Source organism: Lacerta agilis, chromosome 5 (assembly GCF_009819535.1).
Source record: "Lacerta agilis isolate rLacAgi1 chromosome 5, rLacAgi1.pri, whole genome shotgun sequence".
Lineage (NCBI taxonomy): Eukaryota > Metazoa > Chordata > Lepidosauria > Squamata > Lacertidae > Lacerta > Lacerta agilis.
The window spans coordinates 72,076,121-72,103,679 of record NC_046316.1 but is presented as its reverse complement, the minus strand read 5'-3'; the positions used below and the strand labels follow the sequence as shown (position 1 = coordinate 72,103,679).

The window sequence follows — 27,559 nt, the reverse complement described above, 5'->3', positions numbered from 1 at the left end:
TAAGCCCTTACGGTACTGCATGAGGGTAACAGATGGGGTCTGAAAGCTATTGACTCCCTGTGTTCCATTCTTGCTATCGATATTTCATTTTGTGATACTCATGCACGGAAACGGGAGCAAAGGATTTCAATGGTCCATTAACAAAGCGTGGGGAAGGCTTTCCGAATCTTTGTTGGACCCAAAATAACCCACAGCAGAAAAATAATGATGAATCAAGCTTTCTTTAATGGTTCTGGAATGCTATTTTAGTACAGGTGCTCAAGGACATACATGGCAATATGTTTAACAGCAATCACAGTTTCTTCACAAGTTGGCTTTATCTGAGATTCAGGAAGAGCAAAGCCATATCGGCCTGTGTCCCGAAGTTCAAAAGTGAAGGAATACTTGACGCCTTCATCATAAGCCCAGTCATCAGAACCACCAGCAGCAGGGTCTGCAAGGATGAAGAAGGAAAAAATGGTGAGCTAGAGCATAGGCAAATGCAGCTGAATTTCATGAGTTTAAAACACTATGCCCTGGTATGCACCCATGGTTTAGCACAAATGTGAGAGCCTGCGGTCTCCTGGAGAGTAGATTGCACTCACTTTGCTCTTCCCCCAGTTCGGCTACTGCTGCGAGCTAAGCCATGGTTTGGCTTAGTGTGTTGTCTAGACCTGGGCTCATGGATTATTATATTCTAGACAAAGCATGAGCTGCAGGAGAGGTTTGTTCTTAATTTGCAGCTCATGATTTACCATGAGGACCCAAACCATGAGCCCAGGTTCTGATGATATGCTAAGCCATGGATGGGGAAGGGTTCTGAGTATAGTAGGAATGCCAGAGAATTCTGTTGGAAACAGGAGCATCAATCCTTGCAGTTCACACATTCACCTGAGGCCAGGAATGTAAATCACATAAGTGAATACACTAGTGGCCAAAATTGTGGAAACCTTTTGGGAAAAGTGTATTTCCGAGGTTTGATGGCTCATAACACCTGGTTGGCTCTCAAACACTCATGGTCATTGGTTACATTCAAATGAAGGAAAGCTATTGCATAAGCAAGTTGTGCTTCCTTTTTCTGGTTATTTGGCTATAACAAACTTTGTTGCATTACATTCTTGATTAAATTATCTTTCCACTGATATATAGTTTTATGGCATTGCTCCAAAAAAGTGGTGTTATGAGCCACCAGACCTCAGAAATACACTTTCCCCAAAAGATTTCCACAATTTTGGCCACTAGTGTACAAGCAGTATTCACTATCGGGTTTCTTGGTCCACAAACATTACATAAATAAATGCATTGTTTTTTGCATTGTTTTCCAAGATTGCCTTCTACAGAAATGCACTAAAATTACTTAATTACACACGTAGGTTCTACCCATATGTAACCCAAGCTGAACCCAGGATGGCATGGAAATTGCTGCCTCCTTACATCCCTAGGCTAGAGTAAAAAAGCGGGTTGGAGTTGGTTGCAAAAGTATAAACATCTGGTTGGCCACTGTGAGAACAGGCTGTTGGGCTAGATGGGCCTGTGGCCTCATCCAGCAGGACTCTTTGAAGTGGGTGATGCAACAGATAGGACTTATTTTTGTACAGTAGTGTACCACCCACAACATTTTCATTTCAGAAACCGGGACTCATGTCTTCCGGGATGTGCTCCTTGGCGATTCATGTGACCCACATGTGATCTTGCCCTGAAAAAGCACTTTTGGGAGGATGAGAGTGTGGTGCATGAGTGTGTGAGATCACGGCATCCAAAATGGCTCCCACAATCTCACGTGAAGAAACGGGATGTCCTGTTTTTTTCTGGGACACTTGGCCGGTATAAAATAGACTTCTTCAGTCACCCAAAAGTCATAGGTTTCTATGCATACACATATTTCCCTGTCCTTCATCCACTCAAACAAGAGAAAGTTATCACAGTTAAAGGACACATTCTGGCCAAGCAAAAGCGGTCAAGGTGAGTGAGAATTATGCCGGTGAGGAACATGGCCCCAGGAGACAGTCCCCAGGGTCAGGGAGAAAGAGAAGGGCCTTTGCCTCTCAGGCCTGAGGTGTCTCTCCCCCACGGCCCAACTGTATACACTCATTTAGCGCATTTGAAACCTGAAAACAAAATGGTGCCTCAGCAGTACAGCTGGGGAGAAATTGATGGATGAGCACAACATGCCCTGGAAAAAAAGAGCAATATTGCTTTAGGGAACTCGACATGATACCATGACATCATCCTCATTTGTTTATTGAAAACTCTCTGCTTAGTGCTAAAGCACTCTCTTGGGAAGGTGGGAAGAAACACATCCGCAATAAGAACAATTTATGGACTTCAATGTATTATTATATTATAACTGAGTGATATTATCGTTAGATCAGTACTTACAGATAGTGGAAGCTCCTGGCCCATATGTGTATTCTGTGCCATGCAACGTAGCCAGCTCTTTAACAGTTTCTTTAGCAAGGCGATTCTATGGAGAGAAAGTAGGTATTCAGGAGCTTTACTCCAAAATCTCAGCCCAGTTGCTCTTTTATAAAACTTTTGCTTTAAGTAACTCAAAATTGTGTGTCCCTTTTGCATGCGGACACATTAAACACTGTCCCTAAATACGTTATCTCCAGCATAACTTTAATAGTCTTGAACAGAGCAACATGGTGGAATGTGATAAGAAATCTTACGTTATTATGACACATCTCTCCATATTTATCTTTTGTTGGCTTAGCAGTCATAATTAGTAAACTGCTTGCTCTCCACTGTGATCATAAAAATGGCAAAGCAGTCTGTGTAGTTGTGTGCTCTGACACATGGACATGCAAGTTTGTGTAAAAAGGAACCCATAAATTCCAACAAGTTACCGGTAAGTGGCAATCTAGATTCCCAGTTCTGAGTCAACAGCTACATGCTTTGTTTACTCCTAAATCTGTATACTTATGAGGTTTTAAAATAAACAAATCTAGAAGTTTGTATACTTATTAGGATTTTTTTAATTGCTAGGACTTTGCATGCTCCTTGAAGATATTTGTGTTTCATAGTAGGTTTCCAAACAATTCAAAACAAATTTTGGGCCTAATACTGCATTTACATTCATTCATGCATTGCTTTCTCTTTCAAATCCATACTGTTTAACCTCAGATTTGCAGATAGTAGATGTAAGATATGTGCTGCTATTTACCGTTGCCCTTACCACATCTTGAAGTTTTCACTTACAACATAAGGAAGCAGAGGTCTCATGCCTTTTGACAGTTAATAGATTAGAGGGAATAGTTCCCTCAGTGTTGCCCATATCACAACAGCTTCATCATTGCTGCCTAAATTACTGCCTTAGTTAGAAAGCAACTGCTGGTTTGAACTTGCCAAGGGAGCTGATTTAGATCTGCCAGAAGTTGATTGAGTTAAACAATCAGTGTTAGATCTAGAACATGAACCTTCATGATGAAGAAAAACGATGCAACGCAACTATCTACCAGGAATTTAAGAAGTGACTTAGCAATCAAGATCAAATTTCTATCTAGTTCAGCCTTCTCCAGCCTGGGGTCTTTGGATGTTGCTGTATTAAAATCCCCATCATGTCCAGGCAGCATAGACAATGTTCAGGTATGTAGACAATGTTCAGGGATGTTTTGTCTAACAACATCTGGGGAACCAAGGCTGGTGAAGGCTGGAGTGCTAGCAATATGCCCCTCTGATCTCTCATGGAGTTCAGGCAGCTGCAGCTGTTTTTCTTTAGCATCTCAAAAGTAAAGATATGCTACCTGTGTAAATGGGATGAACCATGTCAGCCACCATTAATTTATTAATCACATTTATGCCCCACCTTTCCATAAAACAGCTGAAGGCAGCTAATGACAATAAAATAGGCAAGCCTAACAGGCAGACTTAAAATATACCTATCATGACAGTAACAAAGATTGAGGGTGTGTGTGGATTTATCATACTTGGATAAATCTTCTCAAATGATACCAATATAAATATGACTGGGATTGCCAACTATGAATAGAATAATCTATTCCTGAAAAGGAAGAGAAAACACCTAACATTACATGCTAGAAAGTGGGTAATATCTATTAACAGGGGAGGAAGGAATGAGCAAGACATTGATGCAGCTAGAACAAAGAAGTTAGGTCTCTGAGGTCTCAAAATGACTTCATCAGGACTGCCGGGTTTTCTGCAGAAATCTCATACTTTCTTTTTTTCTTTTTTCTGTAGTCATTTGACATTTACAACCAGGTACCATTCTACAAGTTTCTAAGCGTTAGCACAAATAAGGGTTGAACAAGTTGGATTTGTTTCTGCTGGAACAGATGGGACCATCTGATGATCTAACTAAGAGCCTAGGCCAAAATATGACCACATTCAAAATAAAGCTTGAAATGTTTGTGAGAAAAATGGATTAAATATACATAGACTTTTACTAGCTCAATATAAATATTAAGAGAGAACTCAAGGGAAGCCTGACTCCAAGAACAGGGAGTTGATCCTTCTGGGAAGAGAGGTTGGTTTGGTCCTTTCAACTAAGCAACACAGTTTTTGAACATCATTTATGGTGTGCATTTGTGTGTGTGCATGAATGCATGCATGTGTACATGTAGAAGTGTCAGGGGTGCCATAAAATTAACTGTGGAAGAAGTTGTGAAACTAGGGAGTGTACTTTTTGCCAATGACACATTTCTTCCAAGAAACTACCATGAGGCTATATTGTGTAACTTCTGTGATAATTCTAGAATGGACCTAGCTTCTCCTGCCTTAGGGAGAGAGTAGTCTCTTTATAGAGGAAATATGTCTGAAACATTTTTTTCCAATGTATAAGGATGTGTGTTTACTGGAAGGACCCAGTCGCTGATTCGTGGTTCTTTAGAGTGCATCTGAAAATTGTCTGGGTATATCTGCGTTTTTTTCTGGCTACCTTCATTCTGCAAGCAGCTGGCAATTAGGCAGGCCTCAGTGAAATGTAGACTACTCTAAGAGTTACTCTTAACTCACAGTCAACAAGGACAGCTCCAAAAGAACCAGGTAGCTCTACTTTTCCGCAGAAGAAAATGTTTGGTTAGCTGTATTTTGATAGCAGAATTTTGTCTTCATGTGCTTTTGATAAGACATAAGAAACTGACAAAACAACTCCAGGGCCTTATGCAGTTGCATAAAAGGAGGACCTACACAGAGGAGACCCATTAAAATTAGTGGGCTTAAATTAGTCATCTCCATTAATTTCAATGGGTCCACTCTGTGTATGATTAACAATGGATACAACCCATAGCTACATTCTGCCCTTTCATAGAAAACCATCAAAGTGGCTTACAATCGTACATAAAACCATACAATAAAACCCATATAAAACCATAGGGTAAAAACAAAATAAAACCAGACATCAATTGTTGAAAGAACCTTTATGTTCTGGGTCTGCTGGAACTTTGTCACAAATTGGATGTTTTATGTTTGACTGCTATAGAAACTATCCCAGACAACAAGAGTCCATTTGCTTTGATAGGATGGCAAACCAAGAACTCGTTGTTGCTGTTTTTGTCCAAATTGTGACTCAGTGACAACTGTTTTGTGCCAAGGCAGCCCATAGGTTTATAAAAATACAGTGTAACCTCAGCTGTCAAATGTAATCTATTCCGGATTGACTTCCGAAATATTTGACAACCGAGGCACAAAGGGTTGTCGCCAATTTCCATTGAGAAAATGGAAAAACACGCAGCGTAAGCCACTCGACTTCCGAGGCACGTTTGAAAATGGAAGGAATTACTTCCAGGTTTTCTACCTTTGGGTTCCAAAACGTTCAGCTTCCAAGATGCTCAGAAACAGTATCCAAGCAGTTGAAAGGAATAGTATGGCACACTGGGCACAAACAACTGCAAAAAATAAATGCCCCAGTGGATGTTCATCCAGATGCCTCTTTTAAAAAATCACCACAGGAAAGAAATTCCAGGAAGGCATCATCCTCTTAATACCATTGCCCTTTTCAGAGAGTCATCAAACACATGAAACAGAGGGAGAATTGGATCACACCCATTGCCCCATTTCTGACCTCCATGCATTTACAAGATATACATGCATACTTAGGCTGTTTTCCTGTGATCCAGAACCATGCAAAATAGGAATGGACCAACTGTGGCTCTTGGGGTAAACTGTTGGACCATTACTCCCCAAATCTATAACCATTGGCTATGCTGGCTGGGGCTCATGGGAGCTGGAATTCCAACAACATATGGAAGGCCACATGTCCCCCATCCCTCCTGCAAAACAGTCATGTGAACAGAGCCAACATGAGTATGAGTTGTGTAGATTTTGGCTTCCAATGAACACGTGGAGATGGTTGGCAGGGACAACAGCTGCAAGCCTAATTCTCTCCCATGCACTCAGTGATTATTCGGAAAGGTCTTGTGCCTTCAGATGTATGATGACACTTCTAAAATAGATGGGTGTGGAAAGAGATGTTAAGTATGATAAACAGGCATGTATGTCAAAGATTGTTGTTTGACCACACATCTTATCACACGTGGAAAAAGATAAAATGGGCAATGCACATTTTTCTTTAACGTATTAGATGTTGAAATGAAAATAAGCACCCAAGATAAGATAACACTTTGATAAATCTTTCTTCTTCACTTCTGGGATGATTTATAAGCACTTTGTTCCACCAGAGACACTCACATAAAAGCTACAAATGCTATCCTTAGGCCCTCCTAATAATTCCTTTTCCAGGCAGAACTCAGAGCTCTCCTCCTGTGCATATTTACTTGGAAAATAAATTCTATTTTGTTCAATTGGCACGGCTCCCTAGTTATAGAGCTGGTTATACAGCTGCTTTCCCTATGCACACTTTCTTGAGTCTGCATAAACAAGAGTGACTAACTTCTGAATAAACATGCAAGCACTTTGCCTATAAGACATATTTACTATATACAATATTATACTATGTTACATTAAACAGCATCTTTTTGTTTATCAGACTAAAGACAAATCACACTTTCACCCTACAGAATCCATACCGGCTGGAACTAGTTCCCATTAATTCATTGGAATAAATCAGGAATATAGTTACATTTTGCTATTATATTTTATATAATTAGGTTAGGTGAACAAATTATTTCAATATTTAACTGTCTGGCTTTTAAATGAACAATCATTTAAATGCCAATCTAGTTACACCTTGCAAAATCTCACTGAATCAATATCTTTTCAAGCTCTTGGAAGAATAGGAGAAAAAAAGATTCTCCTAAGTGCTGAGCAAATCACACTGTCAAACTATTCACTGGTTTTGGATACAGACCAGAAAGAATGTTCGTGTTTACATTTCTTCTCCTTTTTTTTTAAAAAAATAACAATTTTGTAAAGACAGAAGCCGCGCTTTTAAAAGGTTTCCTTGTGGCGGCTATAAAGAATAAACAGCCACAGACCAAGATATCCCAGGAGCAACATATTGGGTCACATTTGAATATGATCCAGGAAACTGTACAAAAGAACATTAAGGAATCCTCAACCTGAAATAAATGAGGCCTGTGGCCTTCCTTTGGCTGGGATACAGTTCCAAGAATTGTGTAACTGGTTCCATGTACCCAAGGAGACTTTGGGCTTGTGTTTATTGAATGTCCAGCTTTGGAAACTCTAGGGGCTTTCAAATAAAGTTTGTAATATGGCATGGGAATCTGGTGCTTCAAAGTGCGTGTGTGCGCAGGGCGAGGGGAGGGTGGGGAAAGGAAAAATCCCCATTGGTCATGCTTGAATCTTTGACTATGCCAAAAGTAGCTTGTTGGATCCCAGCCTAAGAATCAGAATCAGAAGAATCTTTATTTGCACCAGCCACTAGCCATAGCAATAAAATAAAATAAAATGAACTGAACTGAAGATAGAGGTAAAAACTTAACTATGCAAAATACATTCTGGAGGTTTACATCAATACTCAAATAATAGATCTTATTCTGATTACCCCTGCTAATTTTTATTTTTATTTTTTGCAGTTTTTGCTGTCATCTGATTATCTTTATCTGCTAGAAGAAAGGACACAGTAGCAATGGTTGAGCGACCTGGTATGGATAGCAGTAGACGGGTAATAACCCCACTCCTCAAATCTTTATAAAGAGTGCAAGCTAGAAGCACATGAACAACTGATACGATACTGCCATCTCCACATGGACATAATCGTTTTTCCAGCGGATTTTTTTTGAAATCGACACTCAAGTACAGCTGAAGGCAGTGTACTTAATCTTGTGTAAGTGAAAACACGTCTGTATTTGGGAATTGTTAAATTTTGCAACTAGGTTGCCAATGTGTCAAAACGACTAGGCAGAAAATAATCATACCATGGACAAGATTTCCTTATTGTGGCCAAATTATTCATTCTGTCACTCTACACAATATGTCTCATTAAATTATTTGCTTTACTGAAGCCCAGTGTTAATAACTGTTGTGGTGATAAACCACAAAAGTAAAAACAATTTTAATCCAAATGCTCTCATGACAACCTTGCAATACTAAGGGTAGTAGACTGGTGCGGTATAAATTTAGCCAAAGCTAATAATTAAATAAAGGACCCAGGTGGCACTGTGGGTTAAACCACAGAGTCTAGAGCTTGCTGATCAGAAGGTCGGCGGTTTGAATCCCTGCCACGGGGTGAGCTCCCGTTGCTCAGTCCAGCTCCTGCCCACCTAGCAGTTCGAAAGCACCTCAAAGTGCAAGTAGATAAATAGGGACCGCTCCAGAGGGAAGGTAAACGGCGTTTCTGTGCACTGCTTTGGTTCGCCAGAAGCGGCTTTGTCATGCTGGCCACATGACCCAGAAGCTGTCTGCGGACAAACGCTGGCTCCCTCGGCCTATACAGCGAGATGAGCACCGCAACCCCAGAGTCGGACACGGCTGGACCTGATGGTCAGGAGCCCCTTTACCTTTACCTTTAATAATTAAATGTCCTACACCAAGTCTGTAATCCAACAGAGGGGAGATTAGCCGCCAAGTGCAATGAAGCATTTGGAACACAGGATGAAACAGGGGGGGGGGAAATGCCGTAGGAACTTAGATTGAACAGCTTCTGTAGATCCAAGGTGAGCACCTGTCTAAATCGGAGCCCCATATAATAACTGTGCTAGGGGTTTAGCAATGCTAATGGTATGTGATTGCTACCTTTTGTATGGAAAAAGCGTGTCAGAATTTTGGCGCTTTGAGACGCTTTATCTGTTGCATATTTCTGATGTGCTCCCTAAGACCCTGTTGACTGAAAAATAAGGCTGAGGTATTTAAAGACTTTAACTTGTTTGATCAACTGATTATCCATATACCATCTATGGGCCCTACGTATTGTTTCTTTTAATTCACAGCCAGCTTTTCTCTTTGGCAGTATCCTGATAATGCCCTCATCAATATTTTTAGGTCCACTTTTGTTCGAGACAGAAGTACCTAAGTTTCTCTTTTGCTTTAGACCAAACAACGTGTGAAGTTAGAAACATATTTGTCAGAAACAAAGGCAAACTGAACGAGGGAGAAACGACTTAGGTTCTACAGAATAACAACTTTGTGTCTTGAGGAAAAACATAATCTGGCATAACACACAAAAACAAAATCCCTTTTTAATGGAAAAAGAAAGAGGGTTGCAGTGCCAGATGTCCAGGGTAAAACCATTAATCTGTCGATTCTCTCTGTTTCTGCCTCAAAATTCTGATGTTTCCACTTGGGAGACATTGTAAATCTGTCAGGATTCTACCACTGCAGAGGGCCAGCTTTTTGCTTTGGCTTTGGACTTTTGGCTGATGAGCAAGAGAATTTTTTTTTTTAAGCCCTCCCTTTTGTTTGTCATATATTGTGTTTTCTGCCAGCGACATCAACTCATAACTATTTCACAGTACTGAAGTAATTTTCTTCTGGAAATGCTGTTGCTCTTTTGAAGGAAAAAACAAACAACAACAGGGGACCATCAACAAAGAACAAAGTACATTTATCATCTGGTCTACTATGAGTGTAACCGACACTGGATATCACTCTTCATGTTCCTAGGCTTCGAATGTTGCAAAATAATGGGTTGCATCCAGTTAAGGCTTTCCATGAATATAAGGGCTTCCAGTTGCGCAACGAAACTTTCCATCCCTCTCCCCTTCCCATGTGCAGCTGATCACCCCCCCCCCCAGATCTGCTCTGAAGGGTTGCAGAAACGCTCAAAACAGATTTGAGATGTGTCGGGTGGGGGAAGAAGAAGGGAGGATGCTCCAATATGCAAATGGGAGTCCTTGTGCAGACAGGACAACTTTGATGGCTACAACCCCACTGGTCTTCAGCATGTCTTAGTTGGGAATTGATGCCAATTGCTATTGCTGTGCATCAGCCAAGACAGAGAAGGAATGCCAGTTCTCACGGTGTCCCTTTATATTAAATGACTGATGGAAGCTTGGATGGAACAATTGGTGATGAAGCTGTTGTTTTCCTGAATCACTGTATACTTTCCACACAGTTTTTGGCTCTCAGGGCTTGTGCAGTGCCTAGAAAGCATGGGTTGGTGCAGTTTTCTGCTTGTCTCGTGCCTTCTAGGCATGAGTCCAAGTGGTTTTCTGTTTGTCCTTCTACATCCCCTGGGAAAACTCGCTCTTTAGTGCCAAATCAGAACAAACGTTAATCTGCAGAAAACCTGATTGATGTTGCTGCAATTCAGCAGTAAAGATTAGGTTTTCCCAGGGGAAAGGAACAGGACAAGTGGAAGTGTGGATGAACCCTCAGTTGGAGCTAACTCACAGAACCTTAGAAGCTCAGGGCTGCAATACCTCAAGGACTGCCTCTCCCCCTATGAACCGACCCAGACATTGTGATCATCATCTGAGGTCCATTTTCATGTGGCTCCTCCAGGAGAGATTCAGAGGAGGGCAGCACGAGAACAGGCCTTTTCTGTGGTGGGGGGTCAGGGCAGTGTAAGCACACTGGTGGAGCCAAACCAACCCATGTACCAGCTGACTTCACTGCTGCCCTGCCCCAGTAAGTGGATGCAATACCGCTGCTGGGAGGCCAGCTCTGCCCCATTGCCTCTTCCCAGCGGCTGCTCCTGCTGCGTTTTAGCCTAGGCTGCCTTTTACAGGGTTGTTGCGCAGACAAAATGGGATCAAGGAGAAACCACGTGTGCTGCTTTCCTTACTGGAGGAAAGACAGGATATAAAAGTACTAAAGCAATCAATAAGAGGGAAATCCAAGCATCATAAAAAACCATAGCCCAAATGGTAACCAAGGGGATATGTTCACCACAACCATTTAAACTTCAGAGTAGTTGTCAGCGATTTTGTTTCTACTTACCAACTCCACGTTGTTCTTTGCTACCTCATATGAATAAGAATATGGATACAGCAGCAGTTGGGAATAGGAATGAATGGTCAAATAAGCCCTGATGGTCGAGAGGTTTTGACGAATGAAATCAGCCAAGGCTTTGGTCTCTTTCTCTGATTCGGGGGCACTGCCGCAATATGTCTCATCACATGGCCTCTTTGAAGCCCCAAGAGCTGTGTGCAGCAGAACGGAGAAAACATGAATGCATGGAATGAAGCAAACCATGATAAGGTTCTAGATCAGGTGTGGCCTTCCAAATGTTGCTAAACTGAAACTGCCATCATGCCTGATCACTGGCCATGCTTGCCGGGGCTGATGGGAGTTGTAGTTCAGCAGCACCTGAAGGGCCACTCCTGCTCTACAGTGTTGTCCTAAATAGTTGTCCACTCCAGGGAAGATTGAGAATCGATGCTTCAAAATCCTTACTATGTCCTGTGGACTATGGGAGGAATTCAGTGTCATGCCAAAACAAATGTTCCAGCAGTGTAGGCATTTCTGCTTCCCCAGGAGGTTGACCTGTTCTGAGGTTCTCCTGACCTCCCACTGATGATTGGGGGCATGATGGAGAGAATGAGAAAGCCCTGTTGTGATAGTGGGAACCCGTGTGCTGGCTCCTGCTAGTGGAAATATTTGGTTGAATCCAGCCCTATGTTTCTCTTTCCTTCCCCACAACTGCTATGTATACGAAAGCAGGAAAGACCATTATTCCCTGGCAACCATAATGCCTTATAATGTTACCTATATATTACAGCTCAGAGCCTGTAGCTCATTAAGCACATGCCTTTGCACACACAAGGTCTCAGTTTCTATCCCTATCATCTCCACTAGGAAAGCCTGGAGTTGCAATCACCAGGAAAGATCTCTCCCAGAGTCCTTGGAGAGGTGTTGTTGCTCCCCGGGGTAGATCATACTGGGCTATGAAGACTGATGAAATAAGTCAGTCTCTCGTGCTGTTTTTGAAATGGTATATTTAACAATTCATTAATCTATGTCAGGGTATGAGTCTGTGAATCTACTGAATGTTATTTTGACACATCTCAAAATGCAAAATGCTTGACATGAACCAAGACTTTTTAAGGTCTGAGGTAACTCAGCAAAATTGAGTAAAAACACTGAGCAGTTTCTATAAATCTGTTAAGTCCCATTGTGCTCCTTGAAATAAGTTCCATTGTGTTCCTTGGTAAATGGACATAGGATTGCAGCCTTAATCTCACACTAAAAATAAATGCTCAGGAATTCAGCTTCTCTCAACAAGAGAACGTGACCCTCTCTAGGTAATATCCTCACCCTCTGAATCCTCACACATTATGGAAGCTTTAGAACTTGAGAGGTTGTGCCAGGAACTGTGAACCTAACTAGAACTGGTACTCCTACACTTGGAGAATGAGCCAGTTAGAATTGGGCAATATATTTATTCTCAGGATGTACTTACTGCACCACCTGGCGTCAAAGTTTCTGTTAGGATCAGTACCAATGCAACTACTGCCAGGATTTAGAGAACGAGTCTTCCTCCACATGCGAGACTGAAATGCAGTATATTTGTGAATGTCAGTTTTGCAGGACTACATATTCATAAACGAGTGTTGAGCTTCATATTCAGAAAACAGGTGTGTTATTCACCTTAGTCCAAGTGTAGACGTAGCCATCAATATTCAAGACAGGCAGCACATAGAAATCCAAGTTGTCCAGAATCTGAGTCATGATAGTTTCCTTCCCATAGGTGCGAACAGCCTAAGTATAGACAAAAGAGATAATAAATTAGGGTAAATCCAAATGACTCAGGACTCAGCTACATTACAGTATAACAGGGGTAGGAAATCACAGGCACAAAACGTGGCCCTCCAAGCCTCTCTGTTTGGCCCTTGGGATTCTACAAAGGCCACACAACCCTCACAAAAGTTACACTTTTCATTGCCTGTCTGGAACATGTCCTTGAACTGTGACAATGCCTCTCGCTTGATGGAAAGGAGGAAAGACATGTGGTGTGTGCATTCTTGTGAATAGACTTTTGTGTGGCTGGAATGTAACCTGCAATAAAGAGGTAGGATTCACAGCCATTTCTGTGCCTACATTTGCACCTGGCCCTGCCCACCACTGTCATGCTGTCCATGAGGGAATGTTCCTCGCCCCTAGTAACTCATTTAAGAAACTGAAGCACGGTTAAAGCACAGTTTAAAACTAGAAGGCCCAGATGAGAAGCCCTAAGTTGCTTAATAGGTGTGTGTCTGTGTCTGTGTCTGTGTATGTGTATGTGTGTGAATAGAGAGGTCTTCAACAGGTGCCATCTCAGACCTTCCAAGTGTCCCTATTTTCCAGGGAAAAGTCCTGAATTTCCGTAAGCTGTCCTGGTTTCTGATTTGATACTGGAATGTCCCACTTTTCCTTAGGGTGCCCCAATTTTCATCAGAGAAGTATTGGAGAGCATGGAGTTATGTAACCCCCAAGCCAAGAAGACACTAAGTCTACAACCTTTAGAAGACATCTGAAGGCTGCCCTGTATAGGGAAGTTTTTTAAAAAAATGTTTAATGTTTTATTATGTTTTTAAATATGTTGGAAGTCACCCAGAGTGGCTGGGGCAATCCAGTCAGATGGGCAGGGTATAAATAATAAAAATTATTATTATTATTATTATTATTATTATTATTATTATTATTATTATTATTAAGATGCCCCTATTTTCATTGGAGAAATGTTGGAGAGTATGCCATCTTGATGAGGTTAAATTATGAGCTTTCTGCTCTGAAGGGTAAGACTGATAGTTGTAGTAACCCAAACTGCTAAATGAGGTGGCATTTCATCCTCTGCTGCATTAACTGGGAGATATAAGGGGAGAGCATTCCCAAAGAGATGTCTGGGGTGTCACTTTCAATTTCCAGGCCTGGCTCTGCACATATATCTGAGCGGACATGAGGGGAAGGCTTGTCACCACTTGGGTGCCTTGCCAACACTCTCAGGTCAACTATTTCAGCTTACTTGATATGGACCGTAAAGCACTTGCTTCTGCAATGACTTCTGTTTTTACATTTTGTGTGCGTGTAGGAACCTTTGCTAAATATGTGTATCGAAACAGCTGGAAGTTGTATTTTAGGATTGTTCCGTCAAAAACAAACACAGTCGAGCCTCACAGATGCAAAAAATCACAGGCTTCTTCATAATAGAGTGGTACCTCAGGTTACATACGCTTCAGGTTGCATACTCCGCTAACCCAGAAATAATGCTTCAGGTTAAGAACTTTGCTTCAGGATAATAACAGAAATTGTGCTCTGGTGGCGCAGCGGCAGCGGGAGGCCCTATGAGCTAAAGTGGTGCTTCAGGTTAAGAATAGTTTCAGGTTAAGAACGGACCTCCAGAACGAATTAAGTTCTTAACTCGAGGTACCACTGTACACTGAAAGCTCTCCCTTTCGCCAGTGGTTATTGGCCAGCTGTGCTATTTCAGAAGCATAAGAATAATAGAAAATAATTGTAGGGATACTTTGAATTGGCTCAGGATCACTAAGGTGGGGAAGGGTTTTTGTTGTGTGTTTTCAGCAAGGGCACTAGGGACTATGATAACTTCAGACTGGAGAAAAGTGGGTTAATACTACACAGAGCTCTCTAGCATCCTGCCAGGCCCTCTTGGGACCATGTGGGATTATCTCCCCTGCTGATCTCTTTCTAATGGCAAACTCTGGTACCAAGTGCCAAAAAATAAAATAAAAAATAAGCATGCTTGGTGGAACCCCGTGGTGTGCAAAAAGGCACCTAAAGGAGTATTGATTCAAATACTAGGATCCAGAACAGAATAGTAACCTAGACTTCTTAACAACTTTAATGAGATTAATTGATGAGACCTTGGAGAAGTTGCAATTAAAAATAATACCTTACTTTAGAATTGTGTATTCATTATTAGATAAGCTTCATATGTAACAGGCTGATCATTATATTCTAATGATATGCTTTTAAGAGGTCTTCATACATTATTCCATTTGTTCTAGTACTTTTTTCTTTAGAGGGCATACCTCTCTTTTGTGTAATAATTGTATCATAATTACCTTCCTCTAGATTCTCAGACAGGCACATAAAGCTGCATAATATCCTTTTGAAAATGGGGCAACACCATTTTCATGTTGCAAATTCTGAGGATTTAGCTCTGTGTGCTTACACCCTGTATTAACATGGTTTTGTTATCACCAAGTATTTTAAGGTGAAAAAATTTGATTCAGAATTTGTTTTGTATTTTATGATTTTATAACCTTAGGGTGTTATTGGATATTTTCCCTATGAGTTGATGATTCATAAATATTCAAACAAACAAACAAACAAAAAAGCAAATATCAGTAATGGAAGGATATATTTTAAAAATGAGTAATAACCAAATAATAATATTTATGGAGCCTTAGAGGAAAAAGGGGGACCTGTAGACCTGAAAGAAAACATTAGGAAACTGAGAAAAAGGACCTGCCAATACGTTAATTTTTATGACAAATCATTCCTGCTTCTAAGTGTGTCAGTGGTCTTGGTTACTGATTTAGTGACAACATATTTTGCCCACTAACCTCTCTCACGAACCACTGGCAGAATGCAGGTGAGATCCATTCTCTAGCATGGAAGCCACAATCCATAAAGATGGCTTTTTTATTCACACCGGGCTTCCCCAACTGTAAACATAAAAATAAAACAAGGCAGAATTAGTAATTTACATTGAATACTAATAGGTAATGTTCTCTATTCAGACGGCAGCCTCAGGCCTCGCTTGAGATGAGCAGGGAGTTGCATTGCTGGAAGTGAAACTTAACTCTGGGTGGATTTTCTCACCTCTGGTGTTCTGGATCCATATTTTATCCCAGCTGATAACTGTATATTTTTAGAGTTCAGTTAGCTGTGTGACATGGCTTATACATCTATCTACACCTTTTATATAAATAGTAATGCATAGGGTGACTAAAAGTGGATGGAACACCCTTATCATTATAGTTGTCGTGTAAAAGAGGGATGTCTGCCTTACAGAACTGAGACAGGCTCCATATGCTGAGATTTCTTCCACATTCACACCTATATAGTAGATAACGGATATGGGGGAAGTGTTCTGAGAAAAGGAAGCCATCTTTCTCCTTAAGAAAGTCACCATTCATAAAAACTGCCCAGCCTGGGCTGCTCCCACATTGTCTGCTGTCAGCTGGGATAGCTGAGTCGGTAGAGCAGGAGACACTTAATCTCAGGCTCATGGGTTCGAGCCCCACATTGGGGAAAATATTCCCACATTGCAGGTTGGACCATCGTGGACCTTCTAGCTCTACAAATTCTATGGCTCTATGATTATCATGTGGGGGAGGGAGGGAGGACCTTGCATTTACTCAAGCATAAAAAAACTTGGACTGTAAAAGTGTGACATTCCGAAACATCGACCTGATACTCAAAATAAGAACACATTGAAACTGGTTTCTTTTGTTTGCTTGAGCTGTATGATGGAAACGACTCAAGAAAGGAAATGCTGATTAGCTGTTTTCCTCCTGTTGCCAGAAAAAAAAGAACAACGAGAGGGAAAAGGGGCTGAAGTTTATAGATGACTTTATAGCAAATAGGTTTACAAACAACAGATGGAGCACACAATTATACAAAGGTAGATTACCATTTACCTTGCTTACAGGAACACGGTTAAATTTATATGTGCAAACTGTCAAAAGACTTTTATTACGGTCTGGGCTGTTTAGGACGCCTTTACTATCAATCAAAAAGGATAAAAATGTCACCATAAAAGAACTTCACAAAAATCTGCTTTGGTTTCCTGAAGCATTTATTGAAAAATACAAATCTGGAGCATGCGAGGGCTTAATAAATATTGTTGTTTCATATGTGCCAAGAGAAGAGTGAGCAGACTGGATGAAGAAATGAAAAGCAAATACCTTCAGGAGGTGCATTGGGCGTCCCTCATAGGTTGTTCCTATCTGTGACCGGGAGACAAGATCTGGGTTCTCCTTTGCAATATTTTCGGTCCAAGCCTCTATCTGTTGAGTTTTTTTTAAAAAAGCAAATAAGCGTATTTAATAGCAAAAGGAACCACCTAAATATTGAGTCAGACTACTAACAGTATCTGTAGGCCAGTAATATATATTTGTTGATTTGATAGTGCTCTCTCCCACCTTTTCCACCTCTGCTGCTAAGCAGCATTTAAACTAGCAATAGCACCAAAACTTGAAATTAGCTGGCACAGAGGTTGAATCTAGTAGGTTTGTAATTCTCACACTTTGACATTTTAATAATTCAAACCATAATGGACTATATACCTGTATATTAATGTGTTATACATTTGATGTTAGCCGCTCTGAGCCCAGTCTTGGCTGGGGAGGGCGGGATATAAATAACAATTATTATTATTATTATTTCCATTTATATTTATTTCACCTGCATGATTGGCATGATTCCTACATATGGCACGGCTGATCAGTCAAAACCTGCCATCTTTCCTCACGCTCAGTCATTTCCCCCCCTCCTGTAGTGCTTTAATTTCCAAAGGAAATTAAAATATACTGTTTGCAAGGCACACTCATGCATGATTATTTTACTCAAACCCTTTAGTTTCTCACTTGGCATTGTTACCAACATGCCAAGTCGTGCAATGAACAGGCATTTTTTTGGTCACTTTGCCTTTGCCTGTGGCTTCCACTCCATACAGTTGTAGGGGAGAGCAATTGCCCTCATGTTCTGCATTTGGGCTTCCCATAGGTATCTCCTTGGCCATTGTGGAAAACCAGACGTTGAACCAATTTTGGCTTTGGGTGTGATCCAGCACTGCTCTCTTTTATGTTCTTAGGTTCATAGCAAAACTATGATGATATTCAAACGTGAACATTTTTTTTACCGTTTCCCAATTGTTGTATTTTTCATAATGATGTCCAGTAGCCCGGATATGACTGTCAAACTGCCCATCAAGTACGGCCTGAAGGTTGTCGATCAAAACTCTGCAACAAAGCAATAATATGGACCAAGTCAAATGGGGGACATTTCATTTTCTACTGCTGCTGTGTCTCTATTTCTGCTTAACACCCCCGTTATTACTGTCTGTATGTTTACCACCACTTCTTCCCCTTCTGCCTGCAAACACTATCTTCATGCAACGAAGCTTCCCAGGTTGGGGAGAGACAAGAGTTGGAGGAAGTATGGAGGAGAGATCCCTGCTGCTGCCTTCTTTATCCTCAAGTCAGGCTTGCCTCCAGAAAAAAAATTGAGTTTTTATTTGTTTTGTTCCAAAAAATCAGAAAAAGGTTATTTGACCAGAGGTTGCAACAGGTAGAAGAAATAATCTCTTTCAAACTATTTTAGGATCTGTTAAAGACATGGTCTCCAGCCCTTGATCCACTGATCTTCCAGCACTTCTGCAGAATTGTCTGTATGCATGTTGGCTGGCAGCAAAGACCCTTGTTCTCTTCCTAGCCTGAATAAAATGGTATAGGCTAAAGAAATGTGCAAGCTCAGTGCCCTTGATCACGGCGATCTGGATTAGAAGAGTGGGAGAGGGCAGTTTGCAGTGCACTCCCAGCCTTCATAATGAACACATTGACATGATGTCAGGGCACTGTGGCTCCACATCAAAGGCTTGCGTCTCCTCTAGCTGTAGCAAGGACACTTCACTGAAGTCTGTCAGGGACAATCTCTTTGGTGCAGGAAACTGGGTACATTCATTATTAGCAGAGGAAGTGTTTCAGCAGAGTAACTCTTCTGCTTCCCTAAGGAGTACAGAAAGTTACTGCTAGGTTACTAACTGTATTCAGAAAATGGCAACATATCTGGCCAGGGCTTAAACACATAAGAGAAGGTTTAACTTTTCCCCTGACAGCACACTTCTGAAGAAAAGCTCATACCAAGAACAAACTTAGTTGGTCTCTAAGGTGCTACTGGAAGGATTTTTGTTTGTTTGTTTGTTTGTTTCAACTATGGCAGACCAACACAGATAACTACCTGTGCTAAATCAAGTTTAGCATCACTTTTATTGTTAACTGTCCAGAGGACCTTGCATCTTGGATGGTATACAGATGATGTAAATAAACAAACATATAACACGAATTGGCTCTTTGTTGCACAAAGTACAATTGTGCGTGGTTTGTGGATTCTGTTCAATGCTCTTCGTCTTTCATGTTTCAACTTGGCACTCCTTTCCCTTTTTTGTTTTTTTGATCCAACTATCTTGATACCTACTTCTCTCCACAAATACCTTACCTGCTCGGATTGCTTCTTGGAACTAAAGCCACTTCCTTTTCAAAGTCTTCTGTTTTGTCTGACAGATACTTTGTCCTCACCCGCTAGTATGAAAAAGCTCAACCCTATAGAAATTCAGGCCTCCTCTTTCTATCAGTGCAGGGTCCCAACTTCATAGTCACAAGACAGGTGCACAACACCTCTTTAGTGCATGGAATACACTGGTGTTTTATCAGACACCCAATGAACCTGAATGTTGGAAGATTCAGGACAGACAAAAGAAAGCACTTCTTCAAATAGTTATTGTTATGCAAAACAATCTGTACCTCATCTGGTTCCTGTCTAAAGACCATCTTACCATGGCTTCATTTAAGACACATAGTTAGACATACTCAGAGTAGACTCATGGGGGGGAGGGGAATAAACACGTAACACTAATTGTAGAGATGTCCATTGTTTAACCCACTAATATTAATGGAGCAAATGCTACAACCAAAAGCATACTTGTAGTCCAGTGCGCTCAGCTGAAGGAGGCTCTCGACTTCAGAACATTTGTCTGCTTCAACTCGGAAGTCAACTGTTGTTTCTGTTTTCACTTGGTCAACAGAGTCTGGGCGCCAGAAATCAACCTGAACAGAACCAAACAAATGGTATATGGGGGAAAAAGATACACATAGTTTCATCCTAGATCTGTCAGCGTGTTTGGATTTCGCTGCATAATGTTGTGTTCTCACCTCATGCAATAATAGCAGTGTTGTTATGAATCAAAGCAGACGACCAAATGCATAGAATCATAGAATTGTAGAGTTGGAAGGGACCACAAGGATCATCTATAGTCCAACCTGCTGCAGTGCAGGAATCTTTTGCCCAACATGGGGCTTGAACCCACCACAACCCTGAGTCTAAGAGTCTCATGCTCTACCGACTGAGCTATCCCCCAGGTAAATGTAAACACAAAGTCTCTTACATGTGACTCAGTGATAGTTTACAGTTGATGACTTATTAAAATCAATTGCTCCTAAGGCAGCAAACTAGTCCATAGTCCTAAATTAAATTGTCCTAATCTGGCAAGGGATTAGGTCGTGTGGTTGGTTCTTCCTTGCTTTGGCAAGTAAATGAGGTGATACAGAGGTTTTCAAGTTTGATTTTGACAAATCAGCATAGAGAAAGTCAGTGAATGAGGAAAACGGGGGTTCCTAGCAGTTTAAATAGTAATCATTCTATGCATGACTGAGTGAATTTCTAATTAAAAGGTGGCTTAGTGTGTTTTACAAATTAAACTTAAGTAGGCACAACTGAGTTCCATGGAGCTTACACCTAGGAAACCATGCATAGTTTCACAATTATGCTGGCCCTAATAAACTAGTTATACACTATATGCACTGTACTTCAATGTGTATGTATAATAATCGATCAACAACATGATTGCATGCATATTTTTATGGTCCTTGGGGGTGTGGTTACATATTCTCTTTTGGGCTGCCACAGTGAGTTCCTGCACTCACTAGATAGCGATATTATCAGTGGTGGTTATTGTGGTGGGGCAAAGCTAATTTCCTGACACCAGCATCTCTGCAGGATAAGGCTGGGGTGGAGCAAGGTGGCAGCAAGGTTGGGCTGCATGGGCACACCAGTGCAAGCAGTGGATTGGGCCCAGTGGTGCATCTATGCAGCCCTGACCTTGAAAACCTACCCTAGTAGCAATGCTGCTGTCAAGAAGGTGGGTCTGTCCCCAAACACCAGCCACTGAGTGTAATAAAACACGCATGGACACAAGACAAATCAGAGCTAAAAGAGACACCAGATCATTCACAGCTAAAATGCCAGGAAGATTTAGAACCTTAGCAGGCCCAATGACTGCAGAAAGAGTGAATGGTCTCAGCTCATTGATGGAAGACCAACAGAGAGGGTGCAAAAGGCAGTAGCTCAACGGTAGAGTATCTACTTTACAAGGCAAAGGTCCCAGTTTCAATCACCTGCCTGAAACTCTGGAGAGTTTTTGCCAGTTAGGGTAGACACTATTCAGATAGATGGACCAATGGTCCAACCCAATATAAGGCAGCTCCCCACGTTTCTAAGGTAGGTCCCACTGCGGAAGCAATTTCCAAAGATTGGGCGCCACTACAGAGAAGAGCCTCTTGTAGCCAAAAACAATTCAGATGTTGGCAGGGCACAGAAGGGAGACCTGCCATAAGATCTTACTAAATGGCCAGGTCCATATAGGAGAAGATGGCTATTTAGTTATCCTCATGTTCGCCCGTTCAAGCCCCTATTATCTAGAAAGATGCCCATTGCAATGGCGATCTCTGCATTTGTTCCAAAACCTTATCGCAATTGCTTTGCAAAGCCTCAACTCCCTTGTTGACTAGTAGCTTAAATCTCCCAGCAGCTGGAGAACAGGTGTGATTTGGCCAGTCTTCAGATGTGCCTCACAATCAGGAATAAAGTTCAGAGGCCTGTTAGCACTGTCGCCCATGAGAAAGAAATGACTTGCGAATTTATGACCTCAAGGCTGACATTTGCTTGTCTTTCAGAGTTAGGAATTTGTGGCCTCGTTTCATTTGGATGGGCTGAATGGATCTGTAGTGACTTTTCCTGGATGAAGCCTATCTAAAAGGTGCCTATTGCTTTGGTATCTAAGCAGTGAACAAAATATTATTACCGTAGGGATTATAACCCTATAAACAAGGAAGGCTATCATCTAAATATACTGCGATAAATATGAATTCTGTCCTTAGCTCATATATAACTGCCTTTGCTTAGCAATTAAAAATAACTTTGCCTCCTTCCCTGTTTTTGTTGTGGCCTTGATTTATTTACTTAAGCTTTTCTTTTTTACTTCACACACACTTGTATCATACCATTCCTTAAATGGGTGCCATTTATGATGCACTTTCAGCAAAAGCCTCAGTCGCAAGGATAGCACAAAGCACATTTTCTATATTGAGGATTAATAGAAGAGGTTTTGGAAAGCAAAGTTGAGGAATTCAGATTCAATTGCACATGAGGTCTATTTCATTGTGAGATATTCCATTATAGCATCGACTAATGGTACTCCCCCACCCCACCCCAGTGGATCACTTGAAAATTGCTGACTGCCTTGATGCACCATCTAGTAATTACACACACACACACACACACACACACACACACACACACACACGAAACTCGAAAAATTAGAATATTGTGGAAAGGTTCGTTTCTTTCAGTAATTCAACTTAAAAGGTGAAACTAATATATGAGATAGACTCATGACATGCAAAGTGAGATATGCCAAGCCTTTATTTGTTATAATTGTGATGATTATGGCGTACAGCTGATGAAAACCCCAAATTAACAATCTCAACTTTGGGGTTTTCATCAGCTGTATGCTATAATCATCACATTTATAACAAATAAAGGCTTGACATATCTCGCTTTGCATGTCATGAGTCTATCTCATATATTAAACTCCAGTAGCTAATGAAAACAATTGCTTACATAAATGGACTTTTCCACGATCTTCTAATTTTTCTAGTTTCACCTGTATATATATATATATATATATATATATATATATATATATATATATATTCATATTCTGTTCTACAAATAAAAGCACATCCACGTTTTATATTTTTAATAACGGTAGTCTTGCCTTTCTATAACATGATAGATCTGTCTGATTTTGTGAGCAAGGTTATGTGAAGCCAATTTCCCATCATCAGGAAAAAAAAATTAACCCAGTGCAAGGCCATGTACAGATATTCTTAATTGTTATGCAACTTTTCCATGGACCATCAGTGGCTTGCACAGTTTGAGAACCTTTGACATAAATAATGACTAAGGACTGTGTACACACTAGACCTTTACAGCACATTCAAAGCACATTCTTTCTCTCAAAGTATTTTTGGCACTGTAATTTACCACCCACCGACTTAAAATTCCCAGCAACCCTTCACAAACTACAGTGCCCAAAATTATTTAAGGGAATGTGATCCAAATGTGCTTTAAAAGTATAGTGTGTACACAGCCCAAGAGCTGAATTCTATTCATGTTTACTTAGAAGTAAGACCCAAAGTTTAATACTCCCTAGAAAAGACCCTGATGTTGGGAAAGATGGAGGGCACAAGGAGAAGGGGACAACAGAGGATGAGATGGTTTGACAGTGTTCTTGAAGCGACTAGCGTGAGTTTGGCCAAACTGTGGGAGGCAGTGAAAGATAGGCGTGCCTGGTGTGCTCTGGTCCATGGGGTCACGAAGAGTCGGACACGGCTGAACGACTGAACAACAATACCCAAGTAAGTGTGGTGTAGGATTCTGCCAACCTAGCAGTTTGAAAGCATACCAGTGCAAGTAGCTAAATAGGTACCACTGTGGCAGGAAGGTAAATGGCATTTTTGTGCGTTCTGGTTTCCATCATGGTGTTCCATTGCGCCAGAAGCGGTTTAGTCATGCTGGAAGCCTGACCTGGAAAGCTGTCTGTGGACAAATGCTGGCTCCCTTGGCCTGAAAGCGAGATGAGCTCCGGAACCCCATAGTCGCCTTGGACTAGACTTAATCATCCAGGGGTCCTTTACCTTTTTTTATATGTAGGATTGCAGCCTGTGTCTCCTTTGTGTTGGTTACGATTATGAGATTGCATAATATCCATTTCCCTGGGAGTAAGCCCCACTGTACTCAGCGGGATTTGCACCAGAATCCTAACCATGTCTACTGAGAAGTAAGTTATGCTGAATTCAATGGGACTTACTCCCAGGTAAGCGGGGTTAAGATTGCAACATTACCGCTGAGGAGACAGTTATATAATCATACTTTAGCTACAGGCGAAACACACAGCTACTCAATACATCTGTGTGTACAGGGGTGTAGCGAGGGGGGGGCGTGCCACCCCGGGCAGCGCCCTGGGATGGGGTGACACTTGGGGTGGGGGGCACCTCCCCCCACGATCGGTGCCACCGAAAGCATCGCTCGGCACGTGGTGGCTGGCTTGCTGGCCGGCGCCTGCTTTCCTTTTTAAAATTATTATTAAAGGGCTTTTCTCCCCGCTGCCAGGGTGGCCAGCGAGGAGGAAGAGTGTCACAAGGGTGACACCCCCCATCCTCGCTGGCCCCCCTCGCCCCTGCGGGCGGCTCCGCCCGGCAGCGAGGAGAAAAGCCCTTTAAAAAAAAGAAAAGCCAAGGCTTTTTCCCCGCTGCCAGGGCGGAGCTGCAGTGACGTCACGATGCCCCGCCCCCAGGGGTGGCTCTGGTCGCTGCCCCGGGTACTGAGGAGGCTTCCTCCACCCCTGTGTGTATATGCTATTGTTGTGTGCATTCAGACAATTTCATGAGCCCTGTTTGATTGAGAACATGTTACATACATAGTGTAATTCCTAGACTGTTGCCATCTTCTTCCATTCCTGTTCTCTCAAAACTTTAAAGGGAGGCATCAGAAATTTTACTCAGCTTATTGCTTCTTTTGCTATGAAGCCTGAGAGATGGTGACTGAGGGAATTGGGGCAGATTTCCAGGTTTAGATTCAGCTAAAAAACATTGTGATGGAATCAATATGTACATATAAATGGACACACTTGTGCAATTTAATAAATGGGAGCGGGGAGAGAATAATACTGTAGTAAAACATTCTATCTACAGGGAGTTTCTGATGTGTGGGAACCTTCAAACTTGAGATCCTCCCACCTTTCAAGCTGTACAGACTTGGACCCTTCCAAGGCTTTTATTTCATTATTGTACACTGTGGTTGGTTCTACATATTGCAAGCAGGTCATAAATATACAAGTTTTCTCTCGCTGTGTAACACGTTAGTTTCCACCCATTTCCTTTTCTTTCAGTCGGGAATGTTCATTGCTATTCCATTACTTGCTGCCCACACTAGTGGTCAGAGGATTATGGGATGTATCTAGGTTGCATCCCCCCCCGCCCTTCTCTCAATCATAAAGTCCTTTGACCTCCACTGTTTGCCATTCTGGGCACATGCAGAGGTATATATGTACCTGTCATTGGCCTGATCCAGCAGGCCCTTCTTATGTTCTTATCATTCCACCATGCATGCTGCCAATATCTAATGTTGCTGGACATACAAGGCAATAGTGGGACTTACAGCTGAGCTGCTTCCATTCTTTAGCATCTATCATTAAGGATGAAAACAGTATGATCGAACATTTTCCTGAAATGGCTGTGACCTGTCTCGTTCTTTCTTACAACTGTTTCCAAAGTTGTGCTTGGGAATAACCTTTGAATTTTGCATTGTGCACGTATGAAATTCTCTTAGACTAAATCAGTCTGTGGCTCCATTTAAGTAGACAGCATTCCAAGCTCACAAGCAAAGGTCACTTTCTCACACCTGCTACCTGATCCTTTAACTGGAGAACTGCATCTGCTGGGACCTTGGGTATGCAAAATGCATGATCTCCACTGAGCTGCTGTGTCTGCACGTGGAGCAGGGTGGAGCAGCTGGTGGTCTTGCCTTGCAGTAGAAGTAGGAATAAAGGGTGTTTGATCCTTTCCAGATCCCTGGTTCAAAATGCAAAGCCAAGCCATTGTGCTTAGCAAAAACTGATAGCTTCTTTGTAAAACTTGCTTAGAATTCAATTTAACACCTGGCTGAACCCCTGGTTTCAAATAAGTGCATATCAAAACTCCCATGGCATTTAAGACATAATGAAGAGCAGAACTAGGCGAGAGAGAGAGCCTGACAATGGCCTGTGGTCAATGAAAAGTCCCTCTACATCTGTATATCATTGTAAATGCCACATCTCACGGTGCAGATTACAGTGTTTCCCTCCTCTCTTCTGCAGCTATTTCTCAACATCAAAGCTCTACACAAATATTGAAAACAGATCTGCTATCTTTGGTTGTTTTTTCTCATGCCACAATATATCTACATCAAGGTCACAAAACACAAACTTGGAACGGACGAGAGGTTTAGAGAACATTCAAGGAAGAGACGACAACAAGGCAGGAAATAAAAAAGCGTATTATGTTGACTAGGAGTCTAAACCAGACATCTCTAAACTAAGGCCCACACAAGCCAATTGTGCGGCCCCCACCGCCCGCTCTTACCAGCATGGCGCAGTGCGGTTGCCCATCTCTGGGTCGGCGCAGCGCCGGAAATAGCTTGTGCACATGCACAAGCATCATTTCCGGCACACTTGCGGGTCTGCGGAGGCCCGTGCGCACGTGCACAAGCTATTTGGGGACCCCTGGTCTAAACTTTTAGAAAGCAGCCTCTTATAGTACAGCCTCTTAGTACCATTGTTTCTATAGTTTTTTGCATTGGAAAGTCTAATCAGAATACACACAGGCTGATTTTTATAACCAAGCTTATTTGTTGTACATCTGCAAACCTTGGGGTTCCTTGGAGCATACTGATACCTCCCCTCTTGTTCTCAGTGGCCCTGTTTTTGCTGTATTCCTGTTGATACTCAACTTCTGAGCTTGCTACTAGAGGGAGTGATAATGTTAGAAGGGGCTTCACAAAACCTAGTTTAACAGTATGTAATGTCAGAATCTTGCATTTTAAGCTACATAGTCTTCTTAAGATTCTGCCAGGGACACCCCAGGATGACTCCAACAGCGCAGTCCTATGTGTATTTATTCCGCTGCAAGTCCCATGGTGTTTAATAAGTCATAAGTACTCCTAATTAAGTGAGTATGGTGTTGCAATGTTTTGCTTCATTGCTCAAACTTTCTGGAAAAGAAAGTCAGCTTCCTTGCAACTTGTGCTCTCTGTGCTCCACAATTCTCCCTCCCCCCAAACCTTTTAATAAAACGGACTCTCAAAATTGAGAAGTATAATTAATTTCATGCTCCCACGCCTGAAATTACCTGCATATTGTCGGCCAGGTAATGGAGGACTTCGACCTGTTCTTCATTGTGAGGTGTTACGCGAAAAACCTTATCCCTAAGAAAGAAAGGCAGAGGTAAATCATTTGTACCAGAAAAGGTCATTTGTAATTTCAAGAATGTGAAAGTCAAGTATATTAAATATCCTTACTCATGAAATTTGTGAACTGAAGCTTCCGGAAAAGCAGAGGCAACAGCTACAAGAAGCAACAAGACCCACATATTTGCTGCCATTTGAGATAATGGGGGAGTCGGTTATTCTCTCACTTGCTTTTATAATCAACTGTTCC

The 27,559-nt window shown here is 41.7% G+C and overlaps 1 protein-coding gene across 1 annotated transcript; it reads right to left on the bottom strand.

Moving 5' to 3' along the window:
* Positions 1–202: 202 nt before the first annotated feature.
* Positions 203–27,559, bottom strand: LOC117047355 (carboxypeptidase B-like). Its single transcript, XM_033150406.1, has 11 exons — positions 27,421–27,559; positions 27,252–27,327; positions 19,948–20,072; positions 18,110–18,209; positions 17,154–17,255; positions 15,807–15,908; positions 12,889–12,999; positions 12,701–12,791; positions 11,239–11,441; positions 2,359–2,443; positions 203–433 (listed from the first exon to the last, which is right to left on the bottom strand). The coding sequence occupies exons 1-11, from the start codon at positions 27,501–27,503 to the stop codon at positions 246–248; spliced, it is 1,266 nt and encodes a 421-aa protein (XP_033006297.1). The 5' UTR covers positions 27,504–27,559; the 3' UTR covers positions 203–245.

Bases quoted from the DNA above. Each gene is read 5' to 3' on its own strand.
- LOC117047355 (XM_033150406.1), bottom strand. From the start codon at position 27,503: ATGGCAGCAAATATGTGGGTCTTGTTGCTTCTTGTAGCTGTTGCCTCT. The intron at 17,256-18,109 runs GTAAAAAAAATG...AAAACTCAACAG, and splicing joins AATACAACAATTGGGAAACG to ATAGAGGCTTGGACCGAAAA. The intron at 12,792-12,888 runs GTGAATAACACA...ACTGCATTTCAG, and splicing joins ACGTCTACACTTGGACTAAG to TCTCGCATGTGGAGGAAGAC.